Below are 19,584 nucleotides of genomic sequence, written 5' to 3'. Positions count from 1 at the left end.
CAAACCTTATGTTCTCCTTTTCCCTTGAAGACAAGTCCAGAAAGTTGAATTTGTGGGAAATTTGGTTCTGGCACAGAATATTTTTTGTCAAAGTATGGGAGATCTAAAAAGCTGACAGATTGTAGTTTCCAATCCAATATCAACAAAGCTGTTCTTTCTCAAAACTGGAGATGTGAAGCTTATGTGTAGCAGATGCAGGTGCACTACCATCTTATGCTGCCATATAATATCATTTATTTCATTGTCACCTTTGGAGCTGTGCTCTGTTAAATAGCCATTAATTAATTGAACTTTTAGTTTAACTCGGCTCTGAATTAATGTAATAGTTATTTTCACAATTGGACCAAAGTAAAATTGGAGGGAAGTCTGCCTCACTGTTTCATGTTTCAGAGTTCAAATCAAGGCTCTCCATCATTTTATGTGGCTTTTGTGTGCTCACATAAAGGTGAAGTACATCTGGAAAGAAAATTCCATCTAAAGTGCTCAAAACATGCTAATTCGAAACAGAGGTGCTAGAATTCCAATGGAGAAACTTAAAATTGTGCCAACCACATTTACCCCATTCACTACAAAATATACTGACATCAGGTTAAAACATATTCCATTTATGTATGCACAAACCTATTGTTTTATGTCAGAAAAACACTTTACCTTTCATGATTCTCCACTTAATCTTGTTGATGTTCAGATTGACTTTTGTGGTTTTGGTGGTGGTGATGGAGCCGCCAAAACTGCTTGGGTTGAAGTTAAAGTGGGATGCAGGTTGAGGCATTGACTTTCATTTTCCAGGTGCCCCCCAAAATATGGAGAAAGTCCAAAAGTTCCTCAATGTTCTTCCACTGTTTACAAGAGGCTGTAAATCCAGCTAATCCATTTGCATCTTAAATCAGAAAGAAAAAAGAGGTAATTTAATAGAGGTCTGATTATTAGTCCAGCCACAATTATAGTGTTTCAAGTGCCAAAAGTGCTGCAACTTGAAATTCTGTGCTTTTATCCCTCTCCCTTTCAAAGCATTAGGAGACTAAAATCTCTGCAGAATGAATCCATGTTCCACTGTCAGGGGGAGGGAGAGAAAAAACGAGAGAGCAAGAGAGAGAAACAAAGCAACTGGAAAAATGAGGGAGGGCCTGAAACCAAGGGGTAAAAAAAAAGAAGAAAAAAGGGAAAAATGAAAGCAGGGTCCGTGTGTTTTGTGGCTGAGTTAATGACTAACAAATGTTTGGACATGACAAGAATGAGCACCTTGAGTACATGTGGCCTTGGAAAATAACACTAGAAAATAGCTTTTTAGGGGAACACCTGCCTATACCAAAACCATAAATCCAACCTGGTTCTATTCTCAATTTGCAGTTGCAAAACGGAGGGCAGGTGCCATTACAATGTCAAGTTACAAAGAATAATGGTAACAATAATGGAATGTTGGCTTTCTTTTTGTCAGGCCTGATAGTTTAACATTCAGAGTTATACCTTTGTTTTTGTTTTTGTTATAACACCATAATTCATTTTGTTATTGATGTTGGAAAAACATGTTTCCCAAGGATACAGCAACACTATTCACGCTTTTATAAGTCAGTTATTTTAAGTCTAAATTTTCAAAACTATAACTATTTGAAGGCAATGATGGTTAATGTAAGTAAATTTTATAAATACACTATACTAGATTCTATTTATACATCAGCATATTTGTGTTTTACAAGTATGTTAAGTTGTGCTGTTAATGACATAAAGGGTCATTTAGGATACTCACATTTGATTGGCTAAAGTAGTACCAAGATTACTCAAATCCTTTTACAAGTATTTTCCTGCTATTATATATCAGAACAATAAAGTGTTTTTTCACTTTATTATACCACATTATTCCCACTGACCTTTTTTGTCAATGTATTAAAAAAACACAAAATCCCTTAACCATAGAAATCTATTCCCAAAACACTGGCGTACATTCTTTGCAGTTATTATAGCCAATAGTGTTTCACTATTACATCCTTTATGGGTGATGTCTGCTTCCTTATATACGCAAAGTACAAATGTATTCAAAGACAAACATCTCTCAGCTGTCTTTTGATCACCAAGAAATATCATGTCCCATTTCTAAATCAGTACACATTCCAAAGAAAACATGCTCACGCATGTCACCGGGCACAAAGCTGCAGCTCAACTGATACCAGAATCTGTTTTTGAAGTCCATCTGGAGCCGATCAGCTGCAGCCCAGTCAATATCACCCATGGGGCCTATTAAGCCTGCCAATAATTGCACCGTGTTCCAAAGAGGTGACTCATTAGGAAGTTCTTTTTGCATTTTTGTTGAAATTCATACCATCAGTTAAGTCAGCCTTTTACCGATGCTCATCAACAACCATGTTGACTGTTTCAGTTCAATGGTCGGCCAAATGGATAAACTTGTACACAGTATTTTCAACCTTTTGGCAGTCATTCTCAAAAAACAGATTGGACAGGCAATATGGTGAATGGGGCCACAACATTTACTCAATTTGAAACAATGTATTAATTAAGCACATTGGAATCGAAATAGTCCAAAAATTCCAAAACAAGGGCCAGTATTGTTATTGTTTTAGGATTTTTTTTTTTCTAAAGAAGACATGAATTGTTACGATCTGGGTGCAGACCCCAAAGCAGGCGAGGGATGAACATAGTACTTTTCCAATAACCTTTATTTGGCTAGTCACGTGGCCGGCAAGCACTGGCGGGTTCCGGGTCGGGTTAGTCTTGGTTCTGTGATCTTGGTCCATTGTCCTTTCTGTAATGGTCAGTGACAGGTTCCTGGTGGCCTTATATACTGCTTAAATGCTGATGGCTTCCACCTGGCGTTACTCCGCCCGTTAGAGGCTGGGCCTGTGATTAGTTGACAGGTACACCCAGGCACCTGTCTGGTCAGAGGCCTGATATGAATGCATGAAATATTTTAGGAACATATTTGTGCAAAACAAATAAAATGTTTTTTGTACTTTTCATTGTTTATGGTGAAATGTGTTGAGTTAAATGTGCATAAAATGTAATTTATCCAACTGCCCATTGACTTAGTGATTATCTAATTGTGTGCCTTAACCCTAAAAGCTGAGTAAATAGCTTGAAGTTTCTGACGGTAAAAAATACACAGCCTGTGTCAACCATCTGGACTCTTTCATATGCATAAACAGACACACAAAAATGGAGCAAACCATTATTTCGCAGTGGGTCATGCAACAGATTTTCAATTTAGTCACACTGGATCTATGGCTAGTAAGCCATTGACACCAACAAATGCAAACTCCAGATGTGTTTAAGCTTCTATGGTACTTCAAACTCGAGCCATTAAAGGCACACATGTATGTCATTGTAAAAGACTGCAGGCATGTATTGAAGTTGCCTTTTGTCCTACTTCAGAAATTAAGATCTTAAGTATTCAAGAAAAATACTTACTTAAAGTATATTCATCCATTTTGTACTTTTACTGCTGCAAAAGTTGTGAACATTGTTCATCATGCATTATGCATTTTGTACTATATAATGAGGCAAATCTTAAATTCACATTATGGAAAATGTAGTCTGAAATGTACCAAAGATTACATAAATGCAGTAAAATACAGAGTAATAAGGAGGAAAGTTGTTTTTTAATGACCTTTGCATGCCACTGTAAAATATGAGGACATAACAAGACCACTCCACAGGAGGGCTGAACTGATATTAGAACCATAAACGTCACCACTTTTCTTTTCTGATCTTTAAACTGAATGTATGGATTTAATTGTGATTATGAATGTTCAGGCCTATGCATTGCCAATCGGGCCTTCAGCTGTAAGAACAGGAATATGCTTCCATCTACTGTTTCTTTTGCGAATAACACCCCTACTAAGTTTTATTTAGGGGGAAGTTCTGAAAATGCCAAAAACAGGCTTAAAAAGTTGGTTTGTAGGTGAAATTTACTTAGTTACATAGTTTCACTGATACAACTGCAATTGTGTCTATTAAAATGTCTCTATTTCTTGATTTCTTCACTAAAAGGTCATACAGTATCTCAAGTTATCTCATTTTCTGAACTGCTTTATCCTCATTAGGGTCATGGGGGGTGCTGGAGCCTATCCTATCTAATTCCAGGTCGGAGGCGGGGGACACCATGGAGACGGATAACCATCTGCACACTCCCACTGATACCTAGGAGCAATTTAGAGTGTCTAATAAGCCTACCAAGCAAGTCTTTGGAATGTGGGAGGAAACCGGAATGCTAGGAGAAAACCCACAAAGCTCATGCGTGGAGAGAACCACACCAGTGGACCAACCTGGATTTGAACCCATGACCCCAGAGCTGTGAAGCCGATGTGCCAACCACTCAATCCGCCAGGCCGCAATGATATGATCATTTACATATAAATGATAAAGATCCAATATTATATTTAATTGTTAACTTTTAATTATGGTACCTGTGCCCCTTATCAAGATTTCATTTTTTTTAACTTAACTTCTTATATTAATAATGTGAGGTACTTTAACCACGCTTTATTTTGAAGGTATGGCCGGAAAATCCTTCTTGCAAAGGGCACTGCAAAAAAAAAAGGCCGGTCAGGCAAGTCACGTGTCAACTTGTCCCAGATATCTGATGCTGTATAAATAAGAGTGCAGGGTGATGCAAAACAGTTCAGGCATCCTGAACCCCAAGGACGCACTTCAAGGTGAGTCACAGAACATTTTCATTTGAGTAAAAAACCCATCTTGGAGGGTAAACACTAGTTGTGTTTGAACATTTTTACAATTATTCTCCATCATTATAATTATAGAATTAAGCACAATCATCTGTAGTGTTTCTTAAAGCTGCATTTTGTTAAGACTATTATGATTTTGCGTGTGTGTGTGTTTTTTAAATGAGGGTAGAGCTAGTATTAAAAAATACATGATTATTGAATGATGCAGAATTCTGAGGCTGATGGTTGAATAGACCCGTTTGTTTTGCTTACTCATGGGTGTGACCTCCATCTTCAGATAAGAAGTGGATTAAAGTAGATGAAATATACTAATACACCATTTCATTATATTTCTTATGTACCTTTAGTAATATTATATTATAGGTGATTGTGCTAGTGGATGGCAAGACTTTTGGTGTCATGTTAAGTGAGTCATTTTTGATGCAAAAACCCATGGGGATGGGAAAAGGAGGGCACCTGCATTAAATTTGTGAGCTGAATCAAAAAAGAGGAGAGGGTTAATTTTCAAAGCACTAAAAAATACAAAAATCAGGATAGTTTTGAAACAATATCTCCCCCAAAGTATAAATCAAAGTTTACCTCTGCTATTTTTAATGCAATTAGTGTATTGTATCTCATAAAACCCTTCTGCAGATGAACATTAATTTTGATTCCTGACAAAATATGCTTTGTGAACCGGGAGAAAAGCAAAAAAAAACACAGTGAACATTTTCCACACACCACAAAATTCCACATAGAGATGTTTATGAGCACATATTTGTATAAGATCTTCAAATTATATATCACGCAGATAGAGAGGTATTTATATCAGTTTGCTCCCAATTTTGGGTCACTTTACAAAGCTGTCCTTTTCCTACATTAGTGTGTTTGCAGTCCGTAAATTGTGTAACCACTGTTCCTGAACGCATCCTTTATTTTATATCCTGTGGCTCTGCCTTGCAATTGTGAATCATTCCCTTTTTCTCTTTGTCAAGCAACTCTGTTTAACTCTCCCACACTTTGGCTCTTTTGTTAGCATTACTCACCCCCCTACTCCCCCTTTACCCGTAAGCTCACCCGGCCTGGATGATTTTACCTCATTAAAAGAGCCTAACGGGAAGCAGTCCTTCCATGTTTACGAAGTGTAAACTAACCAACAGACATCCAGTAATGAAGTGTCGGACTAAATTGGGACAACTGAATTCATTCTCTATTCTGTGCGTAATCATGAAGACAGAAATATATTCTTTCACAACAGATACAAAGGGGGCACAAATATTCTACCATGCTCAAATACTGACACATGCTTAATGCCAACATAGCATTTATTAAATAAATCAAACTCTAACTTAAACTCAATCATGTCACTGCTAACAGATGAACATAAAACATGAAAATGACATGTTTGTTGTTAAAAATCCCTGTTTAAGTGAAGAAAAAGTACAGTACATGTAGGATGGTATTAATAATAATTTGCGCTTTTTCAATTGTCGCGGACTTATCCAGTCTCATTATCCGATCTAATTATCCGGTCTAATTATCCGGTCTAATTATCCGGTCTAATTATCCATGATATTCGAGGGACAAAACATCACAATATGTTTATTTCCCACTATTCCTCCAAAGTGTTCTTCTTCCAAATATAGGAGTTTGTATACATTAGGGCATCAATTTTCCATCCTCCTCTCATCCTCTTCTAGTCACATTATTCGTCCATTTGGTTAGTCAGTCAGAGCATAGACAGGAAGATAGAAACTGTGTCCACTTCAGGGTGCCCCTTTAGTAAAAGGTCAACTGAGTTTGAAGAAGGGAAATAAAGGGTCAGCAGAGCAGACCAATGGGACGTCAGCAAAAATGGGTAAACAGAGAAGGGGCCTGCAGTTGTTGTTACTAACATCAAGCAGAAAGTCACACTTGGTGAAAGTCACACAAAACACTGATCTAAGGTCAGTGTGCTCATCAGATGTCCTGGTGGTCTGGTCACATTCATTCACACCACACACACACACACTGATGATTGTGCAAGTCAGCTGGGATGTGTCGTCAGCACTGCAACATAGAGTTTAGAAAATGTATGAATGAGAAAGTGTAAAATGTTGTAATTTATATTTTGGGTGAAGTATTTATGTGTGTAAAAGGTTTTCTTTGGTTGTTATATTAATTCAATGTTTTCTTACACAGGCTTTTCTCATCAACACCTGCTGGCCCAGAGTCAGAAAGGATGTTAATAATGATGATGATGAAGATGAAGAAGGTGTCCAAGCAGCTGGCTGTAGTGGGACTTTTTTTGGCCTCAGTTAATTGCATTCTTCCTCCCACCAATGAAAATCTTAAGCGTAAGATACTTCGATCGCATGTAATAATTGTGGGAAACCATAATTATATGTGTTTTCCGCAGAGATCTCACTTGAGGGAGAGAAGTATCTAAATGTACAGATTGAGAATGCCATCAATGGAGTCAAAGAGATGAAGAATATGATGGAGAAATCTTCAGAAGACCACAAAAAGGTTTTGGATGAATTGGAGAAAACCAAACAGAAGAAAGAGGTACACTAGAGTTTGCCACATTTTTGACAAAATGACTCATACTTAGAGGATAATCACTCAGAATTATTATTATGGGAAAAAAGTGAGACTGTTACTTCATTTAGTGGTACAGTAATCCACCCACGATCACAAAACTATGCGGGTAAATGACACTCCCATCAGAAATGTTAATACAGTAATTATATCAAGATGCCACAAGTATGCAAAAGCACCACTAATATACCAGCACAGGCATATGGCCAGGTCATTAGAACCTTCTCCCCTCCCAATTATTGTGCAACAAGATGGCAATACTGTTTGACAATTTTGGCATTTCCAAACAAACACATAATAAAGTTTTCCCACAGTAAAAACAGGGTTGCTTCCCAAAAAGGAACTGCGAAAGTTGGCATAATAGCTATTTTGCATGTCATTGTGCTTTTTTTCAGGAGGCCATGCTGGCTGCTCAAGAAATGGAGGCCAAGCTGGAGGAGCAAGAGGAGGTCTGTAACGAGACTATGAAGACCCTGTGGGAGGAATGTAAACCATGTTTGAAGAAAACCTGCGTCAAGTACTACTCCCGCACTTGTAGCAGTGGATCTGGGATGGTTGGCCGCCAGGTAAAACTATTAGTGTCCTCATGGGGTTACCCTATTTTCCACATTATAAGGTGTACATTCAATGAATAGCCTATCTTAAAAAAAGTTTCATATTAAACGCAGTTGTGGTGGTGGTGGTGGTAGTAGTAGGAGCGTGTGTTTTACATCCACTATATGGAACTATAGTTGTTGTAGTACTAATAGTAGGGGGTGTGTTAAACATCCACTGGATGAACCTGTCTGTAGTAGTAGTAGTAGTTGTAATAGTAGGAGTTTTGTTGTAGATCCAATAGATGGAGCTGTAGTAGTAGTAGTAGTAGTAGTAATAATAGGTTTGTCAAGAGTAATTCACTAACAGTGTAGTAGTTTGCTCACAGCATTTGTAAATCTGAATGTCTCCTTCTCGGTATTTACCCCGTGATGCACCAACAAATAGTACAGAGTCTACTTCATCCTTTGCCAGCTAGAATAAACTCAACTCCCCAAATTTTCCCAAGATAAGAAGCGTAGGAATGGACTGATTGAAGTTGTTCATTAAACTTGAACTGCCAGTGCAAGGTACTGAATGTAATTTCACTCTACCATAACAAACAGTCTCTTTTTTTTTACTATAGTTAGAGGGCCTGCTGAACCGCACATCCCCTTTCTCCCTTTGGATCAATGGAGAGAGGATTGACACCCTGGAGCAGGAAGGACAGCGTCAAAACAAAGAGTTCACAGACTTGGAAGACAAATACTCGGTGATGGCTGACGGAGTAGATGGCATATTTTCAGATAGTATGAAGGTAAAGTGTAGTTTTGGCCCAAAGTGTTTCACTTGGTGTTATGTTAAGCTTAGTTTAAAAATGTGTTGGAGGAAAAAAATACTTTATGTGGATATTAATTCCTAGTATTTTGCTTTTGGGAATGATTTTTAGGTGGCTGACCATGTCCACTACAACCCACCTATATTTGGTCTTCCCAATTTTTTCCCCTCTCGCTGGAGAAGAAGCATCCACTCACTCTTCAATGACCCTTTCCCCAGCTTCCAGGGTTTGTTCTCCAACATGATGAACATGCACAGGAACCCTTTCGGCTCTTTTGGTTCCATGATGGACCTTGACACAGAGGCCCCCACTAATGAGGGTACGTGTTTGAACAATGATGCCATGGTTGGAAAGGATTATGTACATGGAAACTCTCAAATTTGGAAGATTAGTGGGGAAATGCATGTGTACTACAGTTATATGTATCTTTTGTCAATGTTATGCCTTATTATCTTAAAATTAAGAACAGTCTTACCGTATATTGCGTGTCTCCATAGACGGCAGCATCAATGAGGACGTGGTCGTCACCAAACCTTTTGGAGATGGCAGCATGACCTGCAGGGAGATTCGCCGTAATTCAGCTGGCTGCCTCAAATTCCGTGATGAGTGTCAAAAATGCAAAGAAATTGAACATATTGGTAAGTATTGGTAAGTAAAAGGCAAATGAGTTTAAAAATACATCTATTCAACCTTTATTCATCCACTTAGTGGTATTGAGAACATTTTCTTGTTTGCAATGCTGTCCTAGGTGAAAGACAACATAAAAGGCCAAACTAAGAAAAAAAGCATATAATTATTCAAAAAAAGACTAATTCTTGCATGAGCAGGTTCAAGCAAAAGCAAATAAACCATTGCATACATACAGGGTAAAAAGAAGACATAGCATTAATTCAAAACACCTCTTTAACTGATAATTAACAGATACATTACCATATTGATCAGAGTTAGTCTTTTTCTTAGATTGTTCTGGAAAGAAGCCACTGGAAGGCCCCCTGAAAGAAGAACTGGAAAGAGCTCTGGCCATAGCTGAACGTTTCACACAGCACTACAACGCTCTTCTAAAGCGTTTCGAGGAGCAAATGTTCAACACATCCTCTGTCATGGATCTGTTTAACAGGCAGTTTGGATGGGTATCATCTCTGGCAAACAACACCAACACCAAGGATGAGTTCTTCAAAATAGAAACGGTACCAGTACAGCATCACTCTATTTCCAATTACTACCCTGCAAGGTCAGAGGTTATTATCCAATAATTTTTCCCCCTAATCAGGTTATACATGCAGGTTAGCAGATTATATAAGATTTTAGATAACTGGAATGCTTGTAAAAATCCAGCTTGTCCCAATTTAGATTTTTTTTTTTTATTATAGGTGGTCACAAAGGAACCAATGGCAAAGCCTGGAGAGGATGCCAAGCAGCCAGACACCAAGGTGTCCGTCAAGCTTTTCGAATCCCCACCTATGAAGTTAAATGTACCAGGTGACATCCCCTGGAATGACCCAAAGTTCCCTGAGGTGGTAGCTCAGGAGGCTTTGGACCGCTACAAGGATATCACAGTGTGAGTACCTAATAGTACTTAAGTGTAGTACTTAAGTGTACTTCTGTAATTACAATTTTCTTCTGTTCATTTTCAGCATTGCCAAATAGTGGATATTTGCTAATCCAAACAAAACCTGCAATGATTACCAACAAGTCTTCTGCAAAACAACTATATTACGCTTGTTAAGTGTATTTAGACTTCTTCGTCCTGCTGGAAGAGAACATATTTAGTACATGATTAGTCTCTAGAATGGCCCCGTGTGTTTAAAGTTTGGGGCTTTACCACAAATACTCCTGCCTGGCTTTTAAGAATTCATCCAACTGTTTATTGTAATCTCTTTTAACACCTGCAGATTGAACTAGTTTACCACAACTCAGGAGAGTACAAGAAAAATATCAAAGAATTAAAATTAAAGTGCTTACTGCTGTTTGTATTATTCTCTTATATAGTCTTGGCCCTCTGATTGCTTGACTTATTGTGGATCACTTGGATACATTTTTAGTCAATTCTTAGGAAAGACAAAGCAATATAGAGAAAAATAAAGCCTTCTCAAAGCTATTGTGCAGCCTATTGAAATTTTAGGTATGAAAATGTAAGTGTTTTCTTAATGTGTACTGATGTCTTGTTGCTTTACCAAGATGAAAGAAGGAAGCTACAGTCATGTCAGTCTAGCACGTTTTAAAATATTGTGCCATTTTTATTTTTTGTGTAAAACTCACAGCTGCTAGTTGACTCTGCAGAGATACAGTACATCCATGCAGTTTAAACATCTAGGATCCCACAGCCAAACAAAGGAATTAAATAGAATATTATTTCGCTGTTAGTCAGCAATTAATGCAAATGTACACAAGTCCAAAAAAGGGCGTCATATACAATGTACAACTCAAGATTTGGGAGAAAATGGCATTCACAATCCCACTAAAGATTTAGTTGACTTATCAACTGATTGCTTCTGCTTGAATTGCCAATTAGGACAAAGAAGGGAGCTATTTGTCTGGCAAAATAAATCTGTCTCATGATGGGATGTTTTTAAAATGTTGCTATGCAGCAATATTAATTCTTGCGCGCACAAGTAGACATACAAAAATAGACCCAGAGCACTTGATCATCCTCAACAAAACAAAAACAAACAAAAAAACACACAAAAAAGGCGAGCCTTGATGCAACAAGGTGGTCAGTCAGTCAGTCACCATGATAACCTGAACTCCAGACTAGTGGGAGTTAAGGCCTTGGACATACAGTAATAATAAAACTCAAATCAAATGGGAGGTTACTTTAAGATGGCACAAACCGTTCTCCGGGCGATAATTAGTGGGGTTTGTGTTTATTTTTTTCCTTTTTTTAATACTTCTGGCGCACTAGGAGTTTAAAAGAATGACAAACAAGGGACTTTTAAGGTTCAAAGTGCAGTTGAGTCATTCAGGTTTTAGTGACTGAGCTGTAATCTTGTATTTTATCCTTTTCTTATGGATTTAGGCAAAGTGCAAAACACTGACGTGGAATTGCTGCCCTCTTGGAGCATACAGTAGATTATATTCTGGAAGATCAAAAGAAACAAAGACACAGATGCTACTACTTCTAAGGTCAAACAGCTGTGGAGCTGAATTGCCCTGAACTTGCATAGTGCCGCGTCCTCCGGCGGATGATTGAAAAAAAAAAAAAACTCTGGATCTGTGCCAAAACAGGAAATAAAAAGGAAAACTTTGCATCCCAAATCCTTCATAAATTACACATCTTTTAGCTGCAACGCACTTAAAACCTCTCATCATGTGAAGGAGATTGAAACATAAAGCTACGATCAAAAGGGGGGATAGGGAGTGATTGCGATAAGATGGAAATAAGCACAAAGAAGAGACCACATAGGTGAGAAAGCAGTTACAGTACAGTCTTTTGGCATTAAATCAGAACCCATTCAAACGCACTAAGGGAGGGTGTGGGGCAGTAAAGGCGATGAGGGCTGACTCGACAAATCAGACTTCAAAAACATTCTGTTCCAGAGAATACACCTAATAAGTCCAAAAATGTTAGGTTTCTGGACTTTTGCCGTAAAAGGAAATGTTTGTGAGTTTCCTTGTTTTAAACATTACATGATTTCAATGCATTCCTCCCTGTAAAAATAATGTTAAAGGACATTAAACCATAAATTGGCGTGTTGATAACACTGGGACTTTCCTCCTGAAACTTAAAACACACATCCCACTGTCACACACACTTATTACCAGCATTTGTCTTTTCAGACAGAACTTGTAGCTGCAGCCAAACATCCAATACTCCTACTTATTCTCTTTAGAGAAACTTGAAAAGTGCCACATTGAAGAACCACCCATACCTTTACTTCTCGTGCTCCGAGCTTGCTCTGTTGTACACCAGATGAGTCAGGGCTTAAACTCGGTGTACGCAGTGGATGGGATGGAGCATGTAAGAAAACGGATGTGGGGTCAGGGTGGTGGGTGGCATCCCACCGGGAGCGTTGCCTTGCTTTGGAGAAACTACAACCACAGCATCGTTTTAGGTTAAAGATGAGAGAAAGGTCTGAGCTGCTCTAGCTGTACTTCCAAAGATATCCTCTCTTCAAGCAGGTCCTTCAATTAAATCACAGAGTAGAAAGACTTAAACTTGATCTTTAGTATATACATTTAAGTATACTGTATATTTATAATGTACCTTCAGTTGTTGTTGTAATTCACTGTTTAGTCTTGCCAAAACTGTGTTTGTTTCCTTGTTTCTTCTGATTGATGCTTGTATTGCTTTTTTGTCCTTACCTATTGACCTGCCACAACACACAGACACAAATACTTCATGGTACTGATGATCAATATGTATTTCACCACACACATACACAGGTTAACCTACCTAGGGATTGAAGGCTGAGTAGCCAGAGCAGCAGCTATTATGTTTGGCTTCTGTGGGCCATGTTGCTCGTCCTCGGGCCTCAACTCATCCTCAGATTTTAACCTGCGACGAATAGGTTTGGGAGGAGGAGCTAAAGGCCCGGACGAACCCTTGGTCTGGAAGGACAAAACAAGGTATAGATGACTATATTTTTCTGTGGCAACTAATAATTAGTAATCAATATTGTTAAAAGCAGCAAATTTATGTTGGATGTAGACAGACAAAGGAAACAAGATGGTGTCAAATTACAGAGTTAACAGAGATGGTTGTTCTTTCATCAGCCTGGCCTTCACTCTTGACTGATCTTAAGGGCCCAGCACCTTCTGAAGACTTGTCTCCCTGCAGAAAACCACAAACAAAGGGGCATGTTAATGGGACTTAGTCTAAAAGATTAGGAAACACTCTAAAAACACATTCAAGGCCAACAATTGTATCGTATTTTTTTTAAATAACATAAGCAAAAGAAAAGACCGTTGAGAGAAGCCACCTACACACCTGTGCTGCATCACTGTGCTTGTCAACCTCTGGCAGGCTAGAAGGTTGCTCAGATGCAGCAAATGCCTTAAAATGACTGAAGTCTGCAAAGTTGGGCTGCTGTGGGATCTGCTGAGGGGACGTGGCGGTGAGTGCAGACCCCGTGACCGGCGCAACCTCGGCTTCAGCTCGCTGTCCCGTGTGCGGTGCTGATGACTTTGAGGAAGACATCAGTGAAGTGTGAGTCTGTGTTTCTTAATGATTAGGGGAAGTACAGTTGTTGTATTGAAGCTCACCTGTGTGGGAAGCGGTCGAGGAGGCACAGCAGGTGGGAAAGTTATGGAGGCAGGTTGTGGCTGTCCCGGGACGGAGGCAGCGGCAAAGGTGCGGTTCATGTCCAATGACGAGGACCGGGAGTGTGATGCGTGAGGGCGGGGTGGAGGGGGAGGAGGAGCCACCACTTTTAGAGCTTCAGGGGATGCACCTGACTGAGACCTGGGCAGAGAAGTATACGAGATAATTCAGAAAAGCCTGGTCTCACCTGCAAAAATCAGAGAATTGGTATAATATTCAACTGCTATGATGGTCACCTTTGCCTTGCGACTGGCTCTTGGTCAGAGGTGTAAGAATCAGAACTGCTGTAACCATCACCTTTAGTAAGAGGAAAGAAAAACATCAGGTATATAGCTGAAATACATTTCTTTTCATTTCAGTTAAATTAACATCATTGTTTTGGAATATTTAAATTGTTTTTACTTTTACAACTTCAAACTAGCAAGCCAGCTATGTACTAACCAACAGCATTTGCTGGCACAAACTTCATGGAGGCGGGTAGGTTGGTTTCTTCAGACGCTTCTGGTGGATTTGACATAAGCGGACTTGTCGGGTGGTTGTGATCTAAAGATTCAGAAATAAGCAGTAGAGGTTAGTCTTCATTGAACATAAATCATTGTTTTTATATAATGAGGTATTGTGTAGTTGTTGACACGTCTTGCCTTTCAGTAGTAATACAGTTGTAGTTAGTTTTAACTTGTTTTCCCAAGTAGGTAAGGTATTTTTAACAATATAGAGGCTCTCACCACTGCCAGTCCTCTTCAATTCCATTTCTTGCATATGGATCTTACTGGGGGTCATTCGGATGGGAACGGGGTGGACGATGGCCGTATCCTGAAGAGCAGAAGTGAGACACACTCTTGTGATGGGGGTCAGAGTTGCGTTCATAAATACATTATTCATGCCACATTCGCCTTGTCTTTTTTTGCAGCTTTGTGTTTTTTCTTTAAATCATCGGTGACTATGACATAAATAACAAAATAATTTATGAACATCCCAAAAATGTGCTCAAATTTGTCTTTTCTTCATACTGTGTACGCCCAATGCAAGGATAATAGTGAATTTTTTTAAACCAAATTAGTGATCATTGTTCTGAACCGTATAGAATTGGTGATTAGTATTGTCACAGTAGCAAAAGAAAAGACCCAATAAAAGCTATTATCAGATCATGCGCAGATTTACAAGAACCTCATGCCCAAACATAGCGAGAGAGAGGGAGAGAGAGAGTGAGAGAAGAGAGAGACAGAAAAAAAAATACTGATATTTTTTGGATGGGTTAATGTCTGTCCATTAATGGTCAAACCATGCATGCTAAGTGATCGACTTACAGGGTCAGCTGGTGCAATGTTAGAGTCAAATTGGGTCAGAGTTTGTGAGCTGGAGGAACGCTCGCTAAACGTCTCCCACTGCTGCAAGGAGACAGATGGACAGTGAGAAGATGTAAAACAAGTCAGCAAGACAGCCAATGCAGTGACATAACACTCTCATATCATCAGTCTGAAGCACAGGCGCATCATCATCAGTCAACCAAAGATGAAGTGAGATCATCAGCAGGCATAGAGGCATTATCATCTAGTGGTATCACTGAATTTGGGAACACAATAAATTCCCCAAAAGATGAAGTGCCGAATCAGAGATCATACTTGCTAACAAGTGACATTTTGTGTCAATTAGGGCGATTAAAATTAAACCTGGAAAGTTAGAGAGAATGTACTTGTGAGAGTAATTGTGACTGATGTGTGTGTGGGTGAGGAAACCTCATTGCTCTGGTTTATCTCTGGCCAAGCCTGGTTGAGCGAAGGCATGGAAGGAGACTTGTTGGGCGTGACCTCAGCAGGGGATGCCGAAAAAACAACATCAGCTGTCGGCTCCGGGGCTTCTATTTATCATAAACATGGGTAATGTCAAATGGAATGCTGACAAAAATAGTCTTTCCAGATGGTAACAAATTGTAATCACTTTTGGCTTTTTTTTGGGCTCTCAAATTGATAGCTAGGATTTTATTGGAAAAGTCAAGAGCATGCTCAATAAGGAAGAAATTGGTGTTTGGATTTAGCCATCCATTTCAAAAGGTACTTGTGAGTTTTAATGTGGTCCAAGGTCAATAAGAGAAAATAGGAGAACAAATAAAATGTGAAGCTGCAAACCTGCTGAGTCATCTAGGTCAATCAGCTTTGGCATTAAGCTCTCGGGCAGCTTCTCGGGGAGGTCGTACCCATTCTTCCTGGCCACCACCAAGTGGAAAGCAGCACAAAATTCATCCAGAGTAAGTGCGCCATCTTTGTCGAAGTCTGAAAGCTCCCTTAACATGCACAAAATACAGCTGGTTAATTTTTAATAAGAGCAAAAACCTATGTCTATCTATGTCAATGTCTGTTTGTTTTTGTTCTGCAATTATCGGGAATTCTCCAGTTGACTCTTGGGGAAGATTGCAACAACTATAAAATTGGGGTCATAAAAAAAAAACAAGAACATATAAAGGCCCATTTGCAATTAAAACAAACGTAAAAGCACACACTCACCAAATATGTGACAACTCTAAAATTGGTAATTTGGACTTGGTGAAGAACTCTTTAGCTGCTGAACCTGCGACATACAAAAAGAAAGGAAGACTAAGTACAATACTGCTAATGTTTTTTTTTATTATTTTTTTTTTATACCTGGTATAAAACCAGTGAGGTCAGGCTGAATGGTTTTGAACTGGTTGATATAATACTGTCTCTGTTCATCTGTGATCTTCCAAGGATCATCATAGCCACTGGATTGTCGCTGAATCTCGTTGTTCGCGGATCCTGCTGCGGCAGCGGCCATTGCTGTTCGTATCGTTGTGCTTTCCTAAGGAAAACATTACATGAAATGGATTATATATACAGATCGTCTTCACTATACTAAAGGAACATATAAATCCTTTATAAGTACTGACAATTTCATCAGTTATGTTCTACTACCTGAAGGGAAGAGGGTTGCGCTCCAGGGACTGTGCTTGACGGCGGCGTGTCAGCTGTGAAACTGACCCAACTTTCCTGACCTGGAAGAGGTGGTGAGTGTGATGGCCACATTCCATCACCTGCCGCAGGAGCTGACAAAAAACAGGAATTATCCAAATTGTGGTAAAAACAATATGCAGTGGTGTATGTATTTTTAAAGTTCTTTAAAAAGGGTTCACATGTATTTTCTCTATTCCCTTTTTTTTTTTCTTAAAAAGAATGGTGCTAATTTGAATTAGGGAAGTGATGAACCCTTTGCAACTTGAAAAATGATGGATAGCATGTCCATTGTAAACCAAATATATCCACTAGTCAAATTTTCCACAAACAACATGATTGAATTACCAGGTTGTGGCTCCCGGAATTGCGTCCACACGGCTCCAGTTGGTGCCACAATTGGTTGTCGCTCTGCATTTCCGCTACTGTGCTGCCGTTTGTGCTTCCTCCAGGAAGGTGGGGAGGTAGGTGGGGATTGATGAGGGGAGACCACGGGGGATGTTGGTTCTGCTTGCTAAATAAATAAAAAGGAAGTTTATATGATTAAAGGTTTGTCCCTAATTAACCAAGACCTTATTTATCATGAAAATAATGAGACAAAAAGCATTTTCTTTCTCATTTAAATGAAAAAACATGAAATACCTGTGTTTCTATGCTAGGCGCAGTAGGCTGAACTGCCTCGTGTACAGGATGGACACTTGCCGAGGGTGTGACCTTCTTGTTCTGGTGACCCCTGCCTGGTGGTCTTGGTATTAACGCAGTAGCAGAGGCAGGATACAACCCTTGACCATCCGGCTCCTGGTATAATGCCACGTGTCTTGCTTCTCCCTCATTCTTCCCCACGACAAACCTAGGCAATGGTAGGTCCTTGACTGCAAACACAACAATTGAATCTGAATAACATCCGATATGATGAGGAAATAGAGTTTGTTGCTACTTATATTATGATATAATTCCAAAGGACTCACCTGAATTGAGGCTTTCCACTCTTAGAGGCAGACCCGACTGGGCAATGGCAATGAGCTTTAGGGCGATGTAGAACTGGCTCCGTCCAAAGTGACCAAGACGTGTGGCTCCACATAATTCTGTGATCTGAACACCAAAACAAAACAACAACACAAAACATTAATAAGATAGTACTGCAAATCAGCTGGCCATCAATTTAGGATTGGCTCCGGCACCTCCCGCAACCCTTATTAGGATAACTGGTTAAGAAAATGAATGATTAACTGGCTTTTTGGGAGGAGATTTTTTTTGCTTACTTCTCCAATTCAAGTACAACACTTGCTCAATTAATCAAAATCCAATAGGGTGTTTTATGTATACATTTAAAAGAAAAAAATAGAACAATACGCCTTTATTTCTTGAACTCCTTGCCCTTGAAAAGGATGCTGAGTCACAAAGCGCTGACATTGCCACAACTGTGAGGCAACAAGTCATAAATAAATACTCCGTACACACTCATGTCATAATGTAACCATAATTTATCACCATTTGACAGGAAATAAATCCTAACAAGCAATTTTCTACTGCATTATATATATTTGTGGTGATATTCTCATGGGCTAACTTTCCACTCGAGTCACCTGATCTTGATGATCTGCTGAGGAATAGTTTTATTTTGAGACATTAAAGAAATATTGGTTAAATAAAAGGAGGCGAGGAGGGAAATGTTGTGATGGAAAGAAACAGGAAAAAAGTAAAGTAGTCGTAAATCCTTCTGAATGGCATTCCTGATTGTCTTTATGTGAGATGAACAGCACACATAAGTGACATATATGTGCAACACAGCATGTTTGGAGCTATGCTGGGGAGGAAAAGCTAACGTTAGCCAGAAGAAGGTGTGTCACGTACCGCGCAGCCTTGGCTAACTAGGATGGCTAGCAGTAGCTTTTACTGACAGCTCAGTTCTGGACAGTCTCTCAAGTTTATCGAACATCAAAAAACACGGCTTTGCAGCCACATGAACTGGCAGACAATAAAGTGTTCAAGTATTTACCACCGTAAGCTTACCTGTATGACAACTTCGCTAGGCAGCTGGGCCGCCCGGAAAAGGTCAAGAACTCTCCCATAAGAAGCCACTTTCTTGGTGTTATCCGTGTCGCAGTAGACGAACAGATCCGAGTAATATTTCTGCTCGACATCAGTCAACGTTAGACTTTCCATCGTATGATCGATGCCACTTTAAAAGCAGGGAAATGGGCTGTCGATTTGCCCCCGAGCCAGGAGCTGGGGCAGTATCCAAAAATGGGCGACACTTCAGGATCCCAACTTAGCTAGCTTTGGAGCTAGCGTTAAGATTAGCACTAATTATGTACACAAGTCGCAATGACAATCGATGATCCTGCGTAGTATCGCTCTTTACTGTTGCTAAATACGCGTTCTTGCTCCGCACAGTCATCGGCATTTAATGACCAATTATTTACCACAGTTAATCACTTAGTTTACTTGTTGGGCCATCCGAGAGAATGAGCCAACAGCTGGCTAGCAGCTACCTTCAATATACCTCGGCGACACTACAGTAATAACGGCAAGCGAAGCATCCAAGTGGACCTAAAGTATCTCACGTCAAAAGACGCTGTCTTTCGTCCGATAAACGAAAGATGATCTCTTGTGTTTCGTCAGAGATCAACTCATCGGCGGGCCCGTTAGAAGTAAAGTTTCGGGCTCTTTAGGTTCTTTCCTGTAGTAGTGACTATAGCCGCCATTCCTACTAGCGCTGTCAATCTACTCCGGTAAATTTGCACTTCTGGG

The 19,584-nt window shown here is 39.5% G+C and overlaps 2 protein-coding genes and 1 long non-coding RNA gene across 4 annotated transcripts; 1 reads left to right on the top strand and 2 right to left on the bottom strand.

Moving 5' to 3' along the window:
- Positions 1 to 439: 439 nt before the first annotated feature.
- On the bottom strand, positions 440 to 9,220 carry LOC144212721 (uncharacterized). Its single transcript, XR_013329808.1, has 3 exons — positions 9,083 to 9,220; positions 2,670 to 2,900; positions 440 to 880 (listed from the first exon to the last, which is right to left on the bottom strand). It is a non-coding gene; the product is annotated as an uncharacterized LOC144212721 (long non-coding RNA).
- Positions 4,504 to 10,705, top strand: clu (clusterin). The gene is made up of 10 exons (XM_077740812.1): positions 4,504 to 4,667; positions 6,858 to 7,012; positions 7,075 to 7,223; positions 7,652 to 7,822; positions 8,416 to 8,586; positions 8,719 to 8,926; positions 9,105 to 9,245; positions 9,568 to 9,794; positions 9,978 to 10,165; positions 10,242 to 10,705. The coding sequence occupies exons 2-10, from the start codon at positions 6,898 to 6,900 to the stop codon at positions 10,252 to 10,254; spliced, it is 1,383 nt and encodes a 460-aa protein (XP_077596938.1). The 5' UTR covers positions 4,504 to 4,667; positions 6,858 to 6,897; the 3' UTR covers positions 10,255 to 10,705.
- Positions 10,706 to 10,810: 105 nt separating this feature from the next.
- reps1 (RALBP1 associated Eps domain containing 1) lies at positions 10,811 to 19,552 on the bottom strand. 2 transcript variants are annotated; one of them, XM_077740791.1, is made up of 19 exons: positions 18,844 to 19,552; positions 17,799 to 17,922; positions 17,473 to 17,702; positions 17,179 to 17,344; positions 16,795 to 16,925; positions 16,507 to 16,681; positions 16,369 to 16,432; positions 15,994 to 16,148; positions 15,604 to 15,725; positions 15,175 to 15,255; positions 14,593 to 14,680; positions 14,309 to 14,410; positions 14,104 to 14,164; positions 13,810 to 14,008; positions 13,535 to 13,729; positions 13,289 to 13,378; positions 13,001 to 13,155; positions 12,812 to 12,917; positions 10,811 to 12,729 (listed from the first exon to the last, which is right to left on the bottom strand). In XM_077740791.1, exons 1-19 carry the CDS (start codon positions 18,994 to 18,996, stop codon positions 12,661 to 12,663), a joined length of 2,466 nt encoding a protein of 821 aa, XP_077596917.1. In that variant the 5' UTR covers positions 18,997 to 19,552; the 3' UTR covers positions 10,811 to 12,660. The 2 variants fall into 2 exon arrangements, with proteins under 2 accessions (XP_077596917.1, XP_077596925.1); XM_077740799.1 differs by lacking the exon at positions 15,175 to 15,255.
- Positions 19,553 to 19,584: the final 32 nt, after the last annotated feature.

Source organism: Stigmatopora nigra, chromosome 2, assembly GCF_051989575.1.
Source record: "Stigmatopora nigra isolate UIUO_SnigA chromosome 2, RoL_Snig_1.1, whole genome shotgun sequence".
NCBI lineage: Eukaryota > Metazoa > Chordata > Actinopteri > Syngnathiformes > Syngnathidae > Stigmatopora > Stigmatopora nigra.
This window is presented reverse-complemented; position numbering and strand designations above follow the sequence as displayed.

Bases quoted from the DNA above. Each gene is read 5' to 3' on its own strand.
- reps1 (XM_077740791.1), bottom strand. From the start codon at position 18,996: ATGGAAAGTCTAACGTTGACTGATGTCGAGCAGAAATATTACTCGGAT. The intron at 17,923-18,843 runs GTAAGCTTACGG...TTTGGTGTTCAG, and splicing joins CTAGCGAAGTTGTCATACAG to ATCACAGAATTATGTGGAGC. The intron at 16,149-16,368 runs GTGAGTGTGTGC...GTGCATGTTAAG, and splicing joins TTAGAGTTGTCACATATTTG to GGAGCTTTCAGACTTCGACA.
- clu (XM_077740812.1), top strand. From the start codon at position 6,898: ATGTTAATAATGATGATGATGAAGATGAAGAAGGTGTCCAAGCAGCTG. The intron at 7,224-7,651 runs GTACACTAGAGT...GCTTTTTTTCAG, and splicing joins AAACCAAACAGAAGAAAGAG to GAGGCCATGCTGGCTGCTCA. The intron at 8,587-8,718 runs GTAAAGTGTAGT...AATGATTTTTAG, and splicing joins TATTTTCAGATAGTATGAAG to GTGGCTGACCATGTCCACTA.